Genomic DNA, 19,974 nt, shown 5'->3' on the forward strand with positions numbered 1-19,974 from the left:
TGCACTGCTTATTTCAGCCAAGCACAGGGAGTATCTTAAATATCTAAATATACACTACATAGCTATGAGGGTGGTACAAAGTTTCTGTAGTCATACTGCTTACTCCTCATGGCACCAAAAATCATCTCCCACTTGCTAGTCATTTATGCTAACTCTGTATAAAGCCCAAAATATTGCCAAGAGAAAACCTACAATTATTCTGTGAACTAAAAGTCATTTAATTCTCCAAAATATACTACAAATTAACTTTCTGTTTAAAATAGTGAATACTTAATGAGAAAGATTGCTTTCAAATGAAAAGATTGCAGACATACATTTATACAAAATTGTAGAGGGCATCTAGAGTTTTTATAGAGATCGCAAATACTTGGATATATACTCAAGAAAAATCATTACTTTTTTCCTCTCTCCACAAAAAGTGGGTTCCCTGACCAAAGATTGGTTTGAACTTTTTTCCTGGTAACATTTTTGCACACAGCTGCTTAGGACTGTATTGCTCTTACCAGTTTCTACATGGGAAAATGCATATTGACTGCTAGAGGAGGAACCCATGTTAAAATCCTCTGAACTTTGAGCTTCTTCACCATCAGCTGGAGCTTCCTCCTGGCTCTGCGTTTCTTCAGGTTTTGGAGCTTCAAGTGTAACAATGTCAGAATCATCGCTAATAGCTCCAATGCAGGACACATCATCAGGAACTTTTTCTTTACTTTCCTAGGGAAAGGGACAATGTGAGAATTATTCAGACACATAAAACAAAGTAATAAAAAAAAAACCAAAACAAAGAATTGTTGGAACTTTAGGAAAGGAAAAATTTGTGTCTTTATTTTAATGCCTTCAAAACATTTCTTGCCATTGACAGATGGGCCTTACAGAAGCTTCTGAGTAATGTAATATATAATGTAATTTACCTCTGGAACTGTCTGAGTTTCCTCAAAACCAGATAGAGTATTATCTACTGCTGGGATCTCTTCATCATTGTTGCACTGAGCTATATGAATAAAAAGAGGAAATAAATAAGGAAACAAATATGGGATTAAAAGCAGCAACGACATATTATGCCCACATAATATTAAAAAACTGTGTCACAATGTAATTTTTTAGGAGTACAAGTATTGATGGTTCCTTCCAAATTATTTGATCTATTACACAACTAAATGGACAAAATGAAAGACATTAATTTCACATATTTCAGGAAAAAATACTTGTATAAAACTCATGACTGAATATTTTCTATAGCACTGGTGAACTAAATACCCTGACAGAGGTCCACAAAATACACAAAAACCTACTGAAAATACTAATTTTGTGTCAATGCTACAACAAATACTGACCTATTTCATGAAACTGCTCCTCTTTTAATATCTTACCTTGCAAATCAATTGTTTGCTCCTCTTCTTGCAAAGAAACATATTCTTCTGAAACAAACTCATGGTTATCATTTGTGCTTCCATTTTCTGAGGTCACTGTCTCTATGTCAGAACCCTGAAGAGTTTAAATGGACATTACAGTTATTGGGGTTTCCAGTAAAGTAGGAAGAAAGGGTTACAAAGAAAACAGATTACTAATAAAACCAGAAACAGAAAAACTGAGCCTTTAAAACTGAAGACAGCTTTGAGCAAAGAAAAGCCAGTGAAATACCAAGTAATTAACTAGACTGAAACAAGTGTTAGTGTGCAATACTCATAACTGAGGTTAAAAAAAGTTAGATGAGGTCAATTCTAGTGGGGGAAATGACAGCAATTTAGGCATTAATTAACAACTACACCAAGTATTTTAAATAACTATTTTTATTGTCTTTATTAGACCCATTTATTAAATGGAATTTAGTGAAACAGAAGGTTTTGAATAGGGGATTTAATTCTTACTCGCAGGTCCATCTACTGTACACAAACACACACACCCTCCCAAAACCAGAACTCTCTAGCATACCAACGTGAGTTCTAATACATACTACTACCAGGAAAAACTATGTGTAACTTCATCTCAATTCCTGCCAGAAATTTTGAAAGGCTGCTTATATAGTATGTCTCCGACACCTCAAAACCAAATATTTATACAAACTCTATATTGGATTTCTGTCTTTAATCCAGAAAGAAGCCTTCGTTATTAGTCAGCTGCCACTCAGCAACACCAGAGAACAGTAGGAACTGCAAATAAAGAACAGCAGGAGACTGCAGGGTACTAAAGGCAAGCAATATGCTTGACAATTCCAAATATTTAATCTTTATATTGTATTTTTTGTTTAAAAGTACTGATGAGACACCAGTAAGGCTATTAGCAAACTACAAACATGCAAAACAGAACTGAAAAATACTAAGTGACTCTGATCCATAAATAAGTTGTGCTGTTTTTGTAAACAGAGATAGTTATTTTTGCAACAGCAGGTGTGAAATTACAGTAGCAGCAATACTTCCAGATCAGTTTCCCTGGATGTCTTATTTCAGACTCAAGCAAACATGTATGCTTTTGTTTTTATGGAGACTGTACTTCAGGAAGATTAGATACCTCAGAAAGAATTGCATAAGATACATTCTATAATCATGTTACAAAGTTATGTTTCTTTTTAAAAGGCTTCAAAAATTAACTGCTTTGCTAAACTGTTACACACTTTGTATCTTTTTAAAATACTTAGTGTATATTTTTTCTTTTGCCTACATAAGTATCACAACTTCGATTTGATGTGTTTTGCATCAAAATGCATCAAATGCAGAAATTCACCTCTAATTTACAATTTACTATAATCTGAATCTCAGGAAACAAAATACGAATTTGGGGTTTTGGGGTTGGTTGGGTTTTACAGACAGGTATACAGGTTTATTATGTGACAATTATTCTCTGGTGTGACAGAACCACCACATTCATTTCTTAATTTGTGAATAAGAGGAATAACAACATTTCAATTTTCCCAGGCTCTACAAGAAGAAAAACATCAGGAGTATTGCTTAAGACAGATTACAGTTTTAGCTAAAAACCCAAGAAAATGGACTAGCTGAGTACATGGTAAGCCATACTTTTCTTAAAAACAGAGTCAGGTGTGAATGCACGAACTCTCTGATACACTTCATCTAATGCTGGACCTTCACCACTCTTCCATTTCAGCAATAGCAAAGAGGCCAAAAAAAAAAGAGATTGTCACCTCCCTACCCTCCTACACAAAATTAGCAAGTCCTTTCTTAGGAGCAGTCCAACAATGCACAGCACCACTTCTCTCTCCAAAGCCCACACTCAGTCCAGCACACACAGCTGCCAGTTCCCTGCAGCCATAGCCTGGACAACGGCCACTTCTTGCACCTCAACTCACTGCAAAACATATCCAGAAACGGATTCCACTGTGTCATCATCAATACAGGTCACAACAGTATGTGAGAAAATAATACTGCAGTACTCCAAATGTATCTAACCCATAGTTCTACCCCTGCCCTAAATATCCAATTCAATTCACTGCAGTATACAGAAGCCCATGTGCCCCCTCCCTGGGTAACAGCTGTGTGAAGGGTACCTGGCCATCCCATCCATTCTGCTTTCTTCATGCTCAGATTCAAAGCTGTCCTACCAGAAGAATGCTAATTATGACAGCTCTCAAACACCAGTGTTTCCCCATTTTTTTCACTCAATCAGGGATGAATAACTGGGAACACAAAATCTCCACGTCACAGAAATCTGTTCTGCTTTGGTTAGACAAATCCCAGCCATCCTACAATCTTGTGTTGTGTTAACTTATTTAGACTGCATAATTCATTTGCAGTTACAGTGTAAAATAACCATCCCAAGAATGAAAATAAAGTCTTCACTTCACAGCTGAATAACCCAAATGCTGAACTCAACCTCTAAATCCTTTCATTTTTATCTGAACTCTGTGAGTCCAGCAGCCTGTGCACTCTCATAGGCCACTTGGCCTTGAGGAATGGAGTGCATGAGTTTTATGTTTCTTTTGGTAACAAGATTCCCAATCTGTCACCCAGCCCAAAACAAGGAAAAGAAGTTTTAACCATCTCTTAAATACCACTTTCCTGTCAACAGAAATGAAAGCATGGCCCAATATTTATAAACTTCAAACTGTATCACTTGTGACATGGAAGTGTCAAAACATGAATGCCATCACATGTTTGTAATAGCTTGGTTCCAAGTTACCCCTTTTCATTATAATCTGCAAAACAAGGGAATGTGCAGTGAAGGACAAAGGACAGTTGATCACTATGCATGATCTTCAGCCATTTTTTCCTACTTTCCTCCTCTGAATGAAAATCTCACATACAACTCCTTGAAATTTTTTGCCCTGAAACTGGGGCAGGCAACAAGTAGATGCAGGCAATAGGGAAGTGTCATTCCAGGAAAACTGTCAACACATCTGTCCTGAGGACTCTGGCTCAACAGCCTCCTCAGTTTACAAGACAATGTTAAATACTTAAGAACCAAACCAAACAAGCAAAACCAACCCACCCATCCTACACACACACATCAGCCAAGATCTGAAGAGATAGAAAAATCCTCAGGACTGAAGGAGGAAAGGATACTGGATATCCACTCTACCAGGAAGGGCTTCTCAGAGGTTCTGAGCAACTCAGGCCCACCTTGTCCACTGTGGGAAAGGAAGATAAAATACACTTCTATCTACATTCATGTGTCTACACCTGAGCAGGTATTGAAGGCACTGTTTCAATCACCACAGTCAGTGCAGTCATTTGATCAAACCTTAGTGCTGACCCTGACATAAGACTCCTGCTCTCCAGACTCCACTGCAGCATTGATTTCATTCACACAATGCAAACTTTGAAACCAACATCAGATCCAGACACCTGTCCCATTATAGTCATGGAATATACACTTGTCCCTACCCTTATTTTCTATAAGGAAGACTATGTAAGGACAGAGAACTGTTCCTGAACAGCCACTGCTGAAATTAGGATCAGATACCTTAGTGGTAGAAAAAAACTCAGGGAAATCATAGAATCATTCCTTTCTGTACAAGATCTTTTTCCTGCCCAGTATTTGCAATTTTGTTTTGGTGAGGGTACAGATTTATCAGGAAAAGAAGAAATATATTAGCAACAACAGACAAGTTACACAGAATGCTAATGTTTTCAGGCAGGATGGAACAGAAGAATGCATGCCACTGAAATTCTACCAGCTCTTCAAAATAAAACCTTTGCAGAAAAAACAAATTGTTTTCAATATTAAAATTTATATCAACTATAGTTAAAGTATACCTTTTTTAATTAGTAGTTTTATGATTTACTAATAAATTTCTCTTCTATATTCTCTGTTGGTATGCAAGATCCACACCAAACCAAGATTACTAAGCTGAAATAATATTTTACTGCATATAGATAGCCTTAAACTGACAGAGCTTTATCATTGTGAAACTGGGTACCTCGTGATTGATGACAGTCCAGCCACAAGATGAATCACTGTCACTGGAATTTTCAGACATCTTCAAAGCACACTGCAGGTAAAAGTAGACTTTTTTAATATGTAAGACACATAATTTCACTGCACCATTGAAAAAAAACAAAAACAGAAGAATGGAAATCATGATGTTAGAGAACAATATACAAACACACAAATTGGTATTCTAGAATTGAGGGGGGGGAAAACAGAATAGAAGTTGAGAAAATAAATATATTCTTTTGTACTTATTTCCTATTATCTTCTTTATACTTGGAGCAAATATAGCTTTGCTAGGTAAGTGCCTATTTCAGCCAGCCAAAAAGCTCTTAGACTAGATAGACACACACACATGAGGCTAGTCAATAAATTAATAATCAAAGTTAAAAAGTGATGCTATAAGCAAATTTTAAGACATAACTCAGTACATGAAATAATTTCTGTTTTGTTACATGCACAGAAACTACAGTTTATTCAAGAAAAACATTGTGAGATTTTTTGAGAAGAAACAGATTGGGATCTCTTATAATTAATTTTCTTCAACTAGTGGGCAAAAACAATGTTTCCTGTTCCTTTCACTATTTTCAAGTACTCTCAAATACACTGATTCTGAGGAAAATTGAGAGAGTATCTGGCAACTACAAAAACAGAATAAAAATAACCCAAAGTATATATATTTTTTTCAACAATATCACTGGATGACAGGTAGCCATTTTTAGAAGACAACAATCCAGCAGATGCTGCCTATTTATCTTTTCTCCTTTTTAACAGGAATTTACCATGAATACAGAGTATTCATTATTGTAGCATATACAGATCAACTTTTCAAGTCCTTAATTAGCAAAAAGACTTTAAAAAGAAGTTTAATGTATTTCTTGTTCCTTGAAATAAAAATATTTCAAGTTATTATATAAAATTTACTATGGATTGATCTTGGTGGAAAAAAATCTTCCCAAAACTGAACAATTTCCAATCAATTGCCTGTTGTATCACGTATCAACATAATAAAACAGCCAAAGAAACCATGGTTCAATAAAGCTTTTATCACAGAATTTCAGACACCTGCTTCATTTCCCACTCTTAGTTAATTCCAGTAAGAACACAAAGGAAGGAATCTATGTGTTTAACTTTATTTGCTCTCTACTTTATCAATCCTGTCTTCACTCCCAGTTTCTCAACTCAGAAAATATACACAAAACTTTGAATGAGAACATCTAAGTACACCAGTGTGGCTAGAAATTGGCATAACAAAACATAAAACTTTAAATTCCATTTAGCTTTCTCACAAAACACAGTAAACATGTGTCTCATATCTCTGCATTATGGTAGCTATTACATGTTTTTCTAAGATAAAACTATTTTCTCATCAACTTTAACTAATATATTTACAGTTCCTCTGTAAAAAAAAAAAAAAGGCAATGGTGACAACTGCAGCAACAGTTTAAGCACAAATATTCACTGACAATCAGCTTAAGTATGAAGCGTAGAGAGAAACTGAATTTCTATTTTTTTTTTTATAAAGTCCTACTTTGAATACGGTTGTCATTTTCCTGTAGATACTTTTCTTCCTTCATTAGTGCTTTTCCTGGAATCTCAACCAGGGAATGTCAGGTTGGGAGGGGGTGGAAAGAAATCTATTTTGGTTTGAGTTGTTTGGGTTTTTTAAATCACACTGCATACAAGGATAAATTTTTTATTTTTAAATCATACTTCTTCAATCATCAAAATAACAAATGCCCAAATGGCAAAGACTGAGTTCTAGAATCTACATGTGACAACATCTACTTGCTGTCATTAATTACTCGAAATTTGACCTGGCATCCAGTAGCAGCAGCATTCCTTTCACAGGAAGGTAACTCCCAGCACCAGAACTCATCTGTCAGAAACATCACTGGCTACCTTGCAAAATCTGAAGTGAATTTCTAAAAGACAGCTTCAGGGCACCAGTACAGTTTGATACAAGCACATCTACAGATTTTGAAAGACCAAATTGTAACAACAGACTCTGTGCTGGACATTGCAACATCTCTCTTCCTCCAGCTAACTCAGCATTTTACCCTGGGCCCTGGCTAGCACAACAGAAACACCATCCTGCTCTCCCTCCCCAGCTACAAAACACACTAACAGGTAACTGAGCACTGCAGAAACCCAAATGTATCTTCTGTTCTGAACATAAAACCATGGCTTTGGGTTCCACTTAAACATCTGTCTTCCCATCCCAAACAAAAGCTTCAGGACCTACGTGGGTACTGGCATCATCAAAATATATTAAAAAAACAGACAGAGAAACAAGCAGACAAACAATCATCATTTTCTGTTGCTTGCTTGTCTTGATAAATGGTCTTGAGTTAAAAGTTATTTATTTGTATTCAACCAGAATATTACACTAATAGTGCATATTTAGCTGCATACAGGTGACAAATCACCAAAATAGAAAAGCTTTTAATATTAAGAAAAATAATGGATTTTTTTAAAAAATAATAATTAGAAGAACACTAAGGTTTATGGTTAGAACTGCCAAATTTAGCCAAATTACAATAGATGGACAGCTTGGCATCAGACTGAAGGGCATCTCTAGGGTAAATGTATTCCTACAGGTACATTCAGCAAACATATACATGTAAAACAGTTACCCAAATTAAAGCATTTTATTACTTACTTAAATCTAAAAGATCAAAATAACCTAAAAGCTTTAATAAAAAAATTACCTAGGTACAGTGCTCCTAAACTTCACTCATCAGCTAAACAGCTTATTTCTGTCACAGATTAATAAAACGTACATAATCATAACTAAATCCAAGGCCAAATTCAATCCCTTAAGTACACTGAAAAACAGAAGACTAATTTGAACCCAATGGCTAAACTGACCCACTCATAAAATCTTCTCCAGTTTGGTTCTCTCCAAATGACAAAGACCCACTAAGAACCAGTATACTTTTCCAACCAGCCTAAAGGGGCTGGAAATGCTGCCACCGTCTTCCTGAATGCAACTTTTTAGAAAAAGCTAGCTTTGAGCAGGAATTAGAAAGACATAAAGCGTTTAAACTTCCTAACTAATCAAGATGACACTAATGGATTCTAGTCCAATAACAGCAGGGATAACTGGAGGATACCCTACAGTGTTATACATCTCCTCTACACCAGGCCAAGCCAGAAGGAAAGACTGGGGAGAAAAACCCAACCAAAACCACATCCCATGGTGAACTGGTTTTGTATGCTCACTACATATCTTCATTGCCTCTTCTGACATCACCTTCCTAATTTCTATCTGGACAAATTGAAGACATGTTACATTTAGATTCAGTTTGTATGTATTTGGGGGTGGGGGAGGGCAGGAATTCAAAAGTGCAAACTATTTTCTTATATTTAGTGAAATGTAAGCCAGAAGCATAAGGTGTAAAAGCTTACAGCCGTATGTATCGTTGATAACACAATACCAAGTTATCCTAGATATGTATATAAAAATAAATCTGAGATCCCACATCCTATTTATCCATTGTGAAGCATAATAAACACCAGTCTTAAAAAGAACCACTCCAGTGTAAATAAACCCTTAAGCTCCATCATCTAAAAAAAGGATTTCCTAGACTGAAAAAAATAACCTTCAATAAGCATTGACAAAGATGAGTAATGGGCACCAAGAGGAATATGAATGTGTTCTACAGAGTTTGCTGTGCTGTCATTCCAAGTAAAAACTCTCAGTTCTCTTCTACAGTGGATTCTTTGTTGCACAACAGAAATAAAAACAGGTTCAGTGCTATTACACTTCAGAGTGCTCATGGAAGTTTCTTATTTCTACTAAGTGGTAATTTCCCCCCCTAAGTAACACTCTTCTCTAAGAATATATTTAGCAACACATACTGAAAGCAGAGTATTTCCTTGTTATGAAGGAAAGACAAACGTGGCTTCTACAAGCCAGACTCTAGCAAGGTTGGGCATTCCCTGCTCAGTCCCTGCCCCTGTCCCGCGCAGGTGTTCCTGGAGCGCACCTGAACCAGAGCGCGGCTCGGCGCCAGCGCACTTAAAGCGCCAGGACACTGTTTATGAAACAGAGCACCTTGCATCAGCCGGCGAGGCAGCGGCAGATGATGACAGAGAAGGAAGTTGGCAAACACCAGAGCCCAGGGCCGGGGCCGGCACGGCGGTGCCCACCGCCCGGAGCCCGCTCGCCCCTCGAGCAGCGCCGCTGCCCCGCGCGGCCGCGCTCACCCGCTCCCGGCACCAGGAACGGCCGCCCCGGCCCCGGCGCTCCGGGCTCTGCCCCGCTCCGGGCGGCCCCTCCCCGCGGCAGCCGCCGCGCCCCCCGGAGCTTCCCTCGGCCGGCCCGGAGAGGGGCGGCCGCCCCCACGGGCCGGTCCCGCCGCCTACCTGAGCGCGGCCCTCGCGGGGCCCGGCACGGACAAGGGGCCGCGGCCGCAGCCGCCGGTGACGCCGTCACAAACAACCCGGCCCGCCCGGGCCGGCGCCTGCGCGCGGGGCGGCGCCCGCAGCACCCTGGCGAGCGCAGTCCGCGCCCCGCCGCGGCCCGGCGGCCACAGCGCCCACAGCGGCCCGGGCACCGCAGCGCCCGCGACACCGCAGCGCCCGGCCCGCCCCGCGGCCCGCCCCGGGCACCGCCATGGCAACGCCGCGCCGCCGAGCTCGGGCCCTGCGGCCCGGGAGCCGTTTGTGCCGGGCGGGGGCTGCTCGCAGGCCCCTTCAGCGCGAGGAGCCTTGTGCCGCTGTAATCGCGGCAGAGCCGGCCACAGGGACAGTCTCTGAGGAAACATGCTCAGTTACATGCCAGTAACGCTTGTTCTAAGGGAAGGGAAAAAACAACCACCACCCTCACTCCCCAAAAATCCAAATAAACAAAGCCCCACCAGAGAACACCCCAGAACATGCCCCCCGCCCCAAAGAAAACCCAAAAAAACCCCAAAGGTGCCGTATATGGACAACAAATCTTTGATTCTTCTAGCCTTGGGTGGAAAAACTCTGATGACTGGGAATTAATTAATTTGGAAAGTCTCAAAGCACGGGCCCTGCTGCTTCAGGAGAAATTGTCCCAAGAGCCACTTGGACTGGGGATATGGCAGTTCTTAACTCCCAGCCACGCTCCTAGACCACATCTCATCAACAGGAACTGCAGGAACAGAGCAGATCCAAAATCACAGAGGTTTAGACCCCAACAGTTCTCTGATACTGGAACAAAAATAAAAGGAACATGACAACAGACCTCATTAATAAAGTCAATGTCTTACTCAAGTTATATCTAAGGTAGTGTCAGCCTCACATCTTGCATGACTGAGAAGCAAAGGAAAAAGCCTTCACTGCACCTCTGAAGAGCAGCAGGTTGTAACTGGCTTGCTCAGGAGCACTGAGGAGGGAGGTACCTTACTCAGAGAAGTTTTACGTCAGGCTCATCAATACAGCACTAGAGCACTTTCCATAAACAGACCAAGAAGTACTTGTCATATGATAACTCACTCCCTACAGAGGAAAAAAAAAATTAAAAATAAAATAAAAATACATGCATGTGAATGTGAGTGAGGAAGCACAGTCACTTGTACATTTCTCTAGGGCTCTAGTTTTCATATTCCTGTATCTTCGAAAAAAAGGTCAGAACTAAATCAAATCACCCACAGTCTCACTCTATTCTTACTCTCATTCATATTTTTAATACCCATACTAACTATTTCTGCCACACATATTAAGATATTTTCTACGCTCAAGATTATCACTAATGCATAATCTCAAATTTTACTATCTTCCATAGTCATTATGAGTCAAATTACTACTGTCCACAGTTTACTAAATAAGGTCAAAGTGTTAAGTTCCTCACTCTCCACCATGCATGTATTTCAATACACATCTTGAGCAATATTTGCTCTGACCACAAACAGTTACAAATTTGAAATGCTTTTCCCTGTTAGTTGAAAGGCTAAAATGGGTTGGATAAGATGTATCTTTGTCCCATTGCCAGTGTCTCTTGTCCTTAGCCCTCACTTCCCCTCAGTAATTGTAAAAATAAAACAGTAATATCTCTAAGTATAGCATTACACTCAACTGAGGCACTCAAACTGCTGCACTGTCTTCCTTCCAGCTATAACAAAAAAGTGGTTTTGGCCCCTTCCAGTGCAATGCAGCAGGCTTCTGTAGAAAGCAGGGGCAGCAGCTACCCCAGACATTTCTGACTCACCTCAGCACTCAAGGCTCTAAGCAAAACAGACAGAAACAATGCCTGCCACCTTCTCCCTGATACACTATACAATTTGCACATAATATACATCTGCATGATAAATACTTTATTATAAAGACAGAAATCAGTCATAAATGGTATTCAGGAAAGAGACTGATGCAGAAAATTCAGAAGTCTGCTAAGACTGCTACTGAAAGAAGTAGTTGAAATGGTCCCAGTTTGGAAAGAACACTTAACAAAAAGGAACTGCTTCAAGTCCAGGGTTTCAGATTGTCACAGTAATACAGAATGCTAACAAAAAGCAAAAATATGACAGCTTTGTATCAAAATTATATAAAATATATCTAACTATGTTTAGAATACTATACTTTCCGATAATATATCCAATCTTTTACCAATTTCATAAGTGTTCTGAGTGAAGCAGAAAAATGTCTAGGTAGCACACTGAAGAGAAGTAAGACTCCTCCTGATGTCCTCAAAGGCATCAAAGAGCTTCTTTTATATATATATATTTATTTTTTTTAATTAAGAACTTTGCACTGTTCCTTGAATTAGATGTCGAATCTTCTCAGCATCTTTTTCTATATTTTTATTTCTAGGATCAATCTTGAGAGCTGCTTCATAATCCTGAAGACCTAATATAGACACATTAATAAGAATATCAATCAATAATGCAAGAGCATCCTCTTTTGCAACTCACTGGAAATAACTACTCCCCAGTCATATGCATAAAGTATTGATCTTGAGGTTTGTCCTTAAGTAAGATGGCATCAGAATGACGTTAGTTTAGCTTCCATCAGTAAATTTATACTTTGTTTATCTTATTTTACAAAGCATTTTAGTGGAAACACTCTACCACATAAACACTTTCACAGTTTGAAACATGAAAATAGAGCCTCTTCTTTCATGTACATATACATCTATATACATGTGTGTGCATGTGGGGACTGTTCTAAAGTGTTCTGCAGAAGAGAGGAAATGATCCTGTGTGAAAATAAGAACAAAAAAGACATGAACTGTGAAAGCTAGATCTTGTGGAAAAAAAACCAAATCATGAGTACAGGAAGTAAAATCTTGCCAACATCAGTCTTTTTTATAAAGTTTCAAAGTGCAAATGAAGCTGAAAGGGAATAAACAAGCGATGTCTAAGTAGAAAAAAGTAAACAATGGCCAAAGCTTAGTACTTCAACACCAACATTTTGAATATTCTTCCATTTCTATTATCAGCTTTCACTTGTAGATTTGCTTTACAAAACTAATCTGATACTCTTGAGGAACTGAATAGGGACACTGTAAATTCACGTATTTTCACACAAATCACGTGTACTTGATGAATCATTTTACTCATCAATATGAATTTCCTACCTCATTTTACAAAAAGGTTACTAAGCACTTTACAAATATTTTAGAAATACTTCAGGTTATTTTAATATCTTCAGTGGAAAAACTCCTTAAATTAGGAATGCAATCCATTTTCTCAAACTTGTAAAGATTTTTCAAGTATCCAGTAAATTAAAAAAAAAATGTTAAAGAATGTGGCATAAAGGTTCATAACAAACAGACATAGATTGTATATCTCTCCTTCAAAATCACTCTTGAAAACTTTCAGGTGTGAGGAGCCTCACTGAGCTAAACAGAGTTACTTGCATGTCATTATGAATTCCTGTGCATGTTTTCATAAAACCAAGGCCTCACCTTCAGTGTATAATTCCAGCTGACAAAACGCTGTTCCTCGTCTCACATGGGCTTTCACTCGAGCGTTCTCATTATCAGGAACAGGTGGTGTCAACAGTTCCAGTGCCTTTACAAATGAGAACACCCAAAGTATTTATAAGTAGTTTTTCCATAATTTGGGCTTTTTCTAATTTACAAACATTTCTCTTACCTAATTACTATTATTATACAGTGACATAATAACTATTCAAACAGAAATAGAAAATAGCTATTCAAATTTAACTATAAATGGCTTGTGAATCTAGTCATTAAGATCATTAATGTATCCATTACCCCAGCTTGGCAAGTACAGTCACATTGCCATGGCTGAAAACTGAAAAATACCATGTTAAATGTTTATTACAGTCAAATAATGTGTTCTGTTTTCATACATCATATAACCTATCATGCTATCAGAGAAAAAATAAGGTAGCACTAAAAAAGCACATGTGTTTTAGTACTAGTTACTAGAAAAAACAAGACCAAAACCCTCCAAGTTTCAAGACCCAAGTACTTATTAGTTCTAAAAATAATAATTATTGGAAAGTTTTTCCCACATTATTCAGGTGCCATTTGCTGCTAAAACATCAGGACAACACAGCCCTTCTTTAAAAATGTTTTTTAAGGTATCCTGGTATTTAAGGAAGTTTTTTAAGGTATCCTGCTCATCACCACCACTTTGTTTTTTTCCTGCCAACCAAATGAATCTCACTACTATATAATAGAAAAGGTATGAGTATACTTTTTGTTTTGTTTTTTTACTCCTCCAAGTTGTGGGTTTTTTCAAGTGTATATATTGCTACAATATTTTTATCTGTAAAGAAACATACTGACCAATATATGGGCATTTGTCACAAATGTGTGGAAGCCTGGTTTAGGGTTTATTTTATTGTTGTTTTGTTTTAAATTTCTGAAAGTTCATTAATCACTATCAAATTTTAATATTTCACTATGCCTTCATTATATCAATATTGAATTTTAAAACTTTGAATTATACTAATATGTATTTACATTTACAATTGAGATTATAAATTTTTATATATATATAAATTATATAGATTATAATATTATTACATTTAATAATATGTATTTACAGATCTGCTTAAAACAGAAACATCACAGTAACAAATCACATTAATGCATAAGATGACAGCCTGAGCTCCTGGACTTTTATACCTTAGAGGAATCTTCGATAGCTTTGTGTAAATTTCTCAGTTTAAGGTGGCAAGCAGCACGGTTCAGGTACAGCACGGGAAGTTTATTGTTCAGCTTCACTGCAAGGTTATATGCATTTACAGCCCCAAGGTAGTCTCCCATTGCAAACATTTTGCTAAGTATTAAACAAAAAGTGAAACATGCACTTTAAAGAAATGGATAAATACAAAATAAACACCTACTTATTGTTAACTTATTTCAAAAAATTTGAGGTTTTAGCATCTTTTTCTTTGAAATGCCCCTTTATAGCCTTTTCTGAGAACTACCTGGCTGAAGTTCAGTGCACCTTGATGCTGGCAATAGACAGCTTAGAGATACAAAAGTAGTCGCTGCTTACAAGCAGTGAAGAATTGTAAGAGTGGACATATTTATGTAGACCCAGAACTAATTTTGAAAGCTTTGTATATCAGATTATGACTGCCTAATCAAAGCTTTCTGTATAACACAGCTATATAAATAAACCAATATTTGTATCAAGTTCCTAAAGTTTATTTTACACAGATGTTTAACCTCTCACTAAAAAAGTACAAATGAAATTAAATCCACTTAGATATAATAGTGCACTGCCACAACTTTCTTCAAAGAAGAATATGCATAATGTGTTTACAATGATTTTGTTCATCATAAGCTTCAACAATTGCATCTCATGATTTATCAGATTCTAACCCCACAAGCTGTCAATAAAATCTCTAGTACAACTACCATGACTACTCTAGACATTCACCAATTCCATCTAGAATAAATAGACTATACCAAAACTGAACACTAGGCAAACACAGTAAAACTAATTAATTTTAATACATCTTCAAGTGGAATGTAACTTACTTTCCTTTATCCTTTAACCAATCTGGATTCTTCTCCTCTTCTTTTAAATCTTCCAGCTCCGATAAATCAGAATTTATTATTCTTCGAGCTTCTGCTTGTTTATGTAGCCACTGTAAATACAAAATGTGCTAGTATTATTTCTGAAGAAAAAATTCAAATCCAAAAAAGGATTTTGTTTTCATCTCTTCATTCATACTTATCAAAAGAATTCTATTGACCACATATTTCAGACAGAGGAGACTATTTGATAGTCTCCAATATGAAAAACTTGTTTCCCCAAAGATTTTATTACCATGAGAAGTCAGGTTACCACATCCCTAATACATTTTTGTTTACTTGTCTTTTTTGATCTTTCAAAATTACTTCATGTTCATTGAATCGAGCTCAAAAGAGCTGTGAACTTCTTTTAAGACAGAGCTGAAAGAACTTAAATACAAGAGTTAGGACATTTCAAATTTTGTACTTCAAGGAATTAAATTCATATTGCTGCCTTTTCTCCCCCTCCCAAAAAAGGAACATGTTATTTATCAATCTGCACAATCATATGGTGAAAATAATTTTTATATAAAATTGTTTCTTTATATCTTAATTCAAATAAGACGGGTTTCCTTGGAAGATAAGGATATTGCACAGGTAATGTTCCTTGGCAGCGACACTATTTTTGTATTGACTGAATACACAATAAATAATTCCCCACCTTACCTCCTCCTCTTCTGCAACACGAGATTCTCGCAGAGCTGTGGGAAAAACTCGTGGTGTAAAGTTGACTTTAATTGTAGCAGCAGCTCGGGGAGCTGGTAACAGTTCTTCCTTTAAATTCTGTGAAAATATACTACAGGAACCATCACCTATGAAAAGAGAGCAACGGAAGTGAAAAATTAAGCAAGAGATTTTGCTGGTTTTCTGCCAAAGTCCAAAGTACACCTGACTTAGAAATGTGGCACATTATAATTAAACCTCTAATCACTTGAGAAAAGTTTAGACTTGTTCTTTTGAAGTGAAGGTTCAAACAGTTTTTCTTCCTGATGCAGCAAACAAATAAATGGAATTATACAGCATCTGTCACAAATAAACTCCTCTTACACCTCTCTTTGTTGTTTGTATGATTCTGTGACAGGCCAACAATAAGAGCTAAAACTAACCTATTGAATCAAACAAACAAAAAATTAAATTCCTCTGTTGGTTTAGTTGCCTGAATTGGCTCTCCATGGAGCCAAGGCACAGGACAGAGAGTGCAAAAGGAGATTGAATATTTCTGTGAAATCCAGCAGTTAGGTAACTTTGGGTAACAGAAACCCACCCCCAGGAAGTCTGCATTACACTGCCAGAAAGGCTTTCTGATTTACTTTTCTAAAGCTTAGAACAAAATCCACCCTTGTATTTCCAAAGACTTCAACAAGAGCTAAGAACTCATGTGCTTTAGCTCAATAAATTGCCCGAAAATAATAATTTTAAAAATAACTGCGAGCTAAAAGAACTGGTTAGGTATGGTGACGACAAAGAAAATGGTGAATTATAAACATCTAGGAATAAAGTTATACCCACACTTTAAAGAATTATAAAGTACAGTTTAATTATACAACCTTTTGTGGATTTCAGTCTGGTCTTAGAAGTTCCTTCGTTAGGAATCTGAGTTTTGTTCATTTTTTCATTTTTTCTCTGTTTTAATGGCTCTATTTCTTGATGTAATGTTCCCTTTTTTTGCATGCTCTTGTATTTATCACCATCTTTTTGTTGGTTTTTCCATAACTCTAACTCTTTAGCAACCTTCTGCCTCTCCTTTTCTTTCAGATCTTCAATTCTTTTTCTTTCTGCTTCCTCTAGCTATTTGAACAAAAAAACCCCCTATGAGACACATAACATCTGATAATACTGACTTGACTAAGTTAAAGCTACCATTATTTTCCCAGTTTCATATCCCAAGCATAGCATAACCAATAATGTGACCATACAGGCAGCGTTAATTAAGATGCTTAAAAATTACTGTGAGACTAAAGATTTCTGATTAGCTTTTAGAGGTTTCATCTTTTAACTATTTTACTAACAACCCTAAAGTACAATCCAGAAACATTCAGAAATAAACTTTACCTTTTTTTTTTTTTTTTAAAGTAAATTTACTTTTAAACAGTGAAAATTCTAGCCTTGTTCCAATGTAGATCTATGGAGAATACAGAAATGTAAAATATATGTGATGATCTGAATACACTGTTCTTTATTTCTCCTCTTCTCTTAGAGATTATTACATATTTAGAAGATGTACAGCATTGCTACTAAGAAAGTCACTAGCTGTAGTTCTTTTTGGTCCATATTGCATATGAGATCTTAAAATTTCACTGCACGCTCCAAAAAAAATCCTTTGAACACAAGTGAAGTGACCAGACTTTTTATATACAAAAGAATTTTAAGAACATATCTTAAAATATACATAAAAAGCAGAATAACAGAGACACAAACACACAAAAGAAAAAAAAAAGCAAGTCTGATGTAAAATACAACAAAGAATAAGTGAAATTTTTTAAGTCATTATTTTTCACAGTGCTAAAGGACTAAACATCTGCAAAGGCCACAAAAAAGTAGTTTTGCCACATGACTGTACTCTCCTTTCAACAGACAAAAATCTGAGCTTGTCAACAAAAACTTTCATTAGTATTATTCCCAGAAAATGGCAATAGCTAAGCACTTTTTCTGTAATATTTTTGAATTTGATAATAAATATGTTTTAAATACAAAGAAATAACAAGGTTCACCACAACTATAATAAAAATCAGTACTTTTCATATTTTTAAGGTACATTTAGCAAAGCATCTGCCAGATTAGTTGGTAGTTGTTTACATGGATGTCTTATAAAGCTCTTTCCAAACCTACCTTCATTGTGGCCTCCAAAGCATATTTTTTGTTTTCCTGTTTTGTAATTTTTTTTGCTTCTGTCTCCTCTTTTGCCTTTTCGTGGGCTTTTAGAACAGCATTCTCTCTCAGATCTTGTAGCTTGTCCTTGTCAGCTTAAAAAAATAAACTATTATAGTAATTTAGGCCTGGAATTCTAGTGGTATGCACCATGTTAATAAAAACACAATTTCTTCCGCTACTTTGGCAAAATGCAACATGGTTACAATTCGACAAACCAGCGTCTACCAAGCCCACGTCTAAAAGAGAAAAATTAAGATATGCTTACACACAAAAAGTTTGACAAGAAATTTTGTTTTGTTTCATACATGCTAAAACCAGGTTGTTCTTTGTTCACCCTTACTTTCTATTTTTACTAGTGTACAATGTTGAACTGCGCAGATATCTACCAGCAGCAGTTTCATAGTATAGGTTCTTTACACATAATCAAATTTTTAGAGTAGAGAACTTACCATTTGCTAGAGTTAGGGAATCCCACATGGCAGGTTCTTTTTTATACAAAGTGAAGAAAATGTTTCCATTTCCAATCTTTGCTGTGCTATTTGTGTCATCAATAGGAGCATATAAAATGGCTTCAAATAAAAAGGGAGGGATGCTTACCTACAAAAATATAATTTGTACTAATATTTACTATTTTAAATTAACTCTTACATATTCAAAACACAGCACAAGAATACAGTAAACCTCAAGAAACAGACGCTATTGACAGAACTAATTTGCTTTGTAACCACTGTGGAGGTTTGTAAAAGCCCAGAGAAGGTGCTTCCTTCTGTTAAGGAAGGTGGGTCTTCACAATTTTGTAAATGAAATTGAAAAATTCGGTTCTTCAACACTGCAATAGAAGCAGTGGATTTCAAATTTAAGATTATTATTCACAGTATACGCAAATGTATAAATTCAGTCCATTTATGAGAATAAAGGCAGCTGGCACCTGTTGAGCGGCCAGAGCATTAGTAGAGAATGGGTAGTGGTAAAGCCATTATCTGCCGCAGGACGGGCGTTTAACAGCCTGCAGCACTCAGGGGGAGATTATAAAAGATAAAGGGTTATGAACTTGACGTGTTGCCACGGCTCGCGTGTTTTCGAGCAGGGTTACGGAGTGCCGCCGCGGCCCTGCGCGCCAGGAGGCCCGTGAGGCGAGCGAGCCGCGGCCGCCCACCTTCAGGTACTGCTCGCTGCAGAAGATGTTGGCGGGGGTGGCCCGGGCGCCGCGCAAGGGCAGCGAGAGGTACACGGCGGAGAGGGTCTGGCGCCAGCTGTGCTCCCGCAGCCACACCGGCATCGCTGCGGCCGGAGGAGCTGCGGAGCGCGGCCCGGCCTCAGCCGCCCCGCCCGCCCCGCGGCGCACGCCGGGAGCTGTAGGCCCGAGGGGCCTGAGGGCCGCGGGCACGGCTCCCGCTGCCTGCGCTCACACCTCAGCAGAGCCGGAAGGAATGCAGCTCATATCGTCCACTTACATTTCTAGAAAGAGACAAACTGTTGGTAGTGTAGAATTTCTGACAATAAGCTATCAAAAGCCGAGGATGGATTTGATTGATACACACAACCACAGAATGGTCAGGTTGGAAGGAACCATGGTGGGTCCATCTGGTCCAACCTCCCTGTTCAAGCAGGGTCTTCCCAGAGCACTCAGCATAGGATTGTGTCCAGATAGTTCTGGAATATCTCCAGTAAGGAAGACTCCACAGCCTCTCTGGGCAGCCTGTACCCACACAGAAGCTCTTCCTCAGTTCAGGTAGAACTTCCCAAGCATC

At 37.8% G+C, this 19,974-nt stretch overlaps 2 protein-coding genes across 6 annotated transcripts in view; both read right to left on the bottom strand.

Moving 5' to 3' along the window:
• Positions 1–9,921, bottom strand: part of CCPG1 (cell cycle progression 1) — a 21,116-nt gene extending 11,195 nt beyond the window's left edge. The window contains exons 1-5 of one of the 3 annotated variants that reach the window (XM_086848918.1): positions 9,754–9,921; positions 5,372–5,443; positions 1,368–1,482; positions 909–988; positions 504–711 (exon numbers count right to left, since the gene is read on the bottom strand). In XM_086848918.1, the coding sequence (XP_086705044.1) occupies positions 504–711; positions 909–988; positions 1,368–1,482; positions 5,372–5,431 (463 nt within the window). In that variant the 5' untranslated portion in view covers positions 5,432–5,443; positions 9,754–9,921. Of the gene's footprint in view, positions 1–503; positions 712–908; positions 989–1,367; positions 1,483–5,371; positions 5,444–9,374; positions 9,615–9,753 lie in introns of those variants that run through there. The other 2 variants (XM_023934048.2, XM_023934045.2) reach the window with 2 other exon arrangements.
• Positions 5,376–19,589, bottom strand: DNAAF4 (dynein axonemal assembly factor 4). Of its 3 annotated transcripts, none has more exons than XM_086848919.1 (9): positions 19,380–19,589; positions 18,673–18,820; positions 18,182–18,315; positions 16,900–17,140; positions 16,019–16,164; positions 15,317–15,426; positions 14,453–14,606; positions 13,259–13,364; positions 5,376–5,443 (listed from the first exon to the last, which is right to left on the bottom strand). In XM_086848919.1, exons 1-9 carry the CDS (start codon positions 19,500–19,502, stop codon positions 5,424–5,426), a joined length of 1,182 nt encoding a protein of 393 aa, XP_086705045.1. In that variant the 5' UTR covers positions 19,503–19,589; the 3' UTR covers positions 5,376–5,423. The 3 variants fall into 3 exon arrangements, with proteins under 3 accessions (XP_086705045.1, XP_023789818.1, XP_023789819.1); XM_023934050.2 differs by lacking the exon at positions 5,376–5,443 and adding an exon at positions 11,649–12,198; XM_023934051.2 differs by lacking the exons at positions 5,376–5,443; positions 19,380–19,589 and adding exons at positions 11,649–12,198; positions 19,152–19,358.
• Between the last annotated feature and the right edge of the window lie 385 nt (positions 19,590–19,974).

Source organism: Cyanistes caeruleus, chromosome 13, assembly GCF_971803275.1.
Source record: "Cyanistes caeruleus chromosome 13, bCyaCae1.hap1.1, whole genome shotgun sequence".
NCBI classification, from domain to species: domain Eukaryota; kingdom Metazoa; phylum Chordata; class Aves; order Passeriformes; family Paridae; genus Cyanistes; species Cyanistes caeruleus.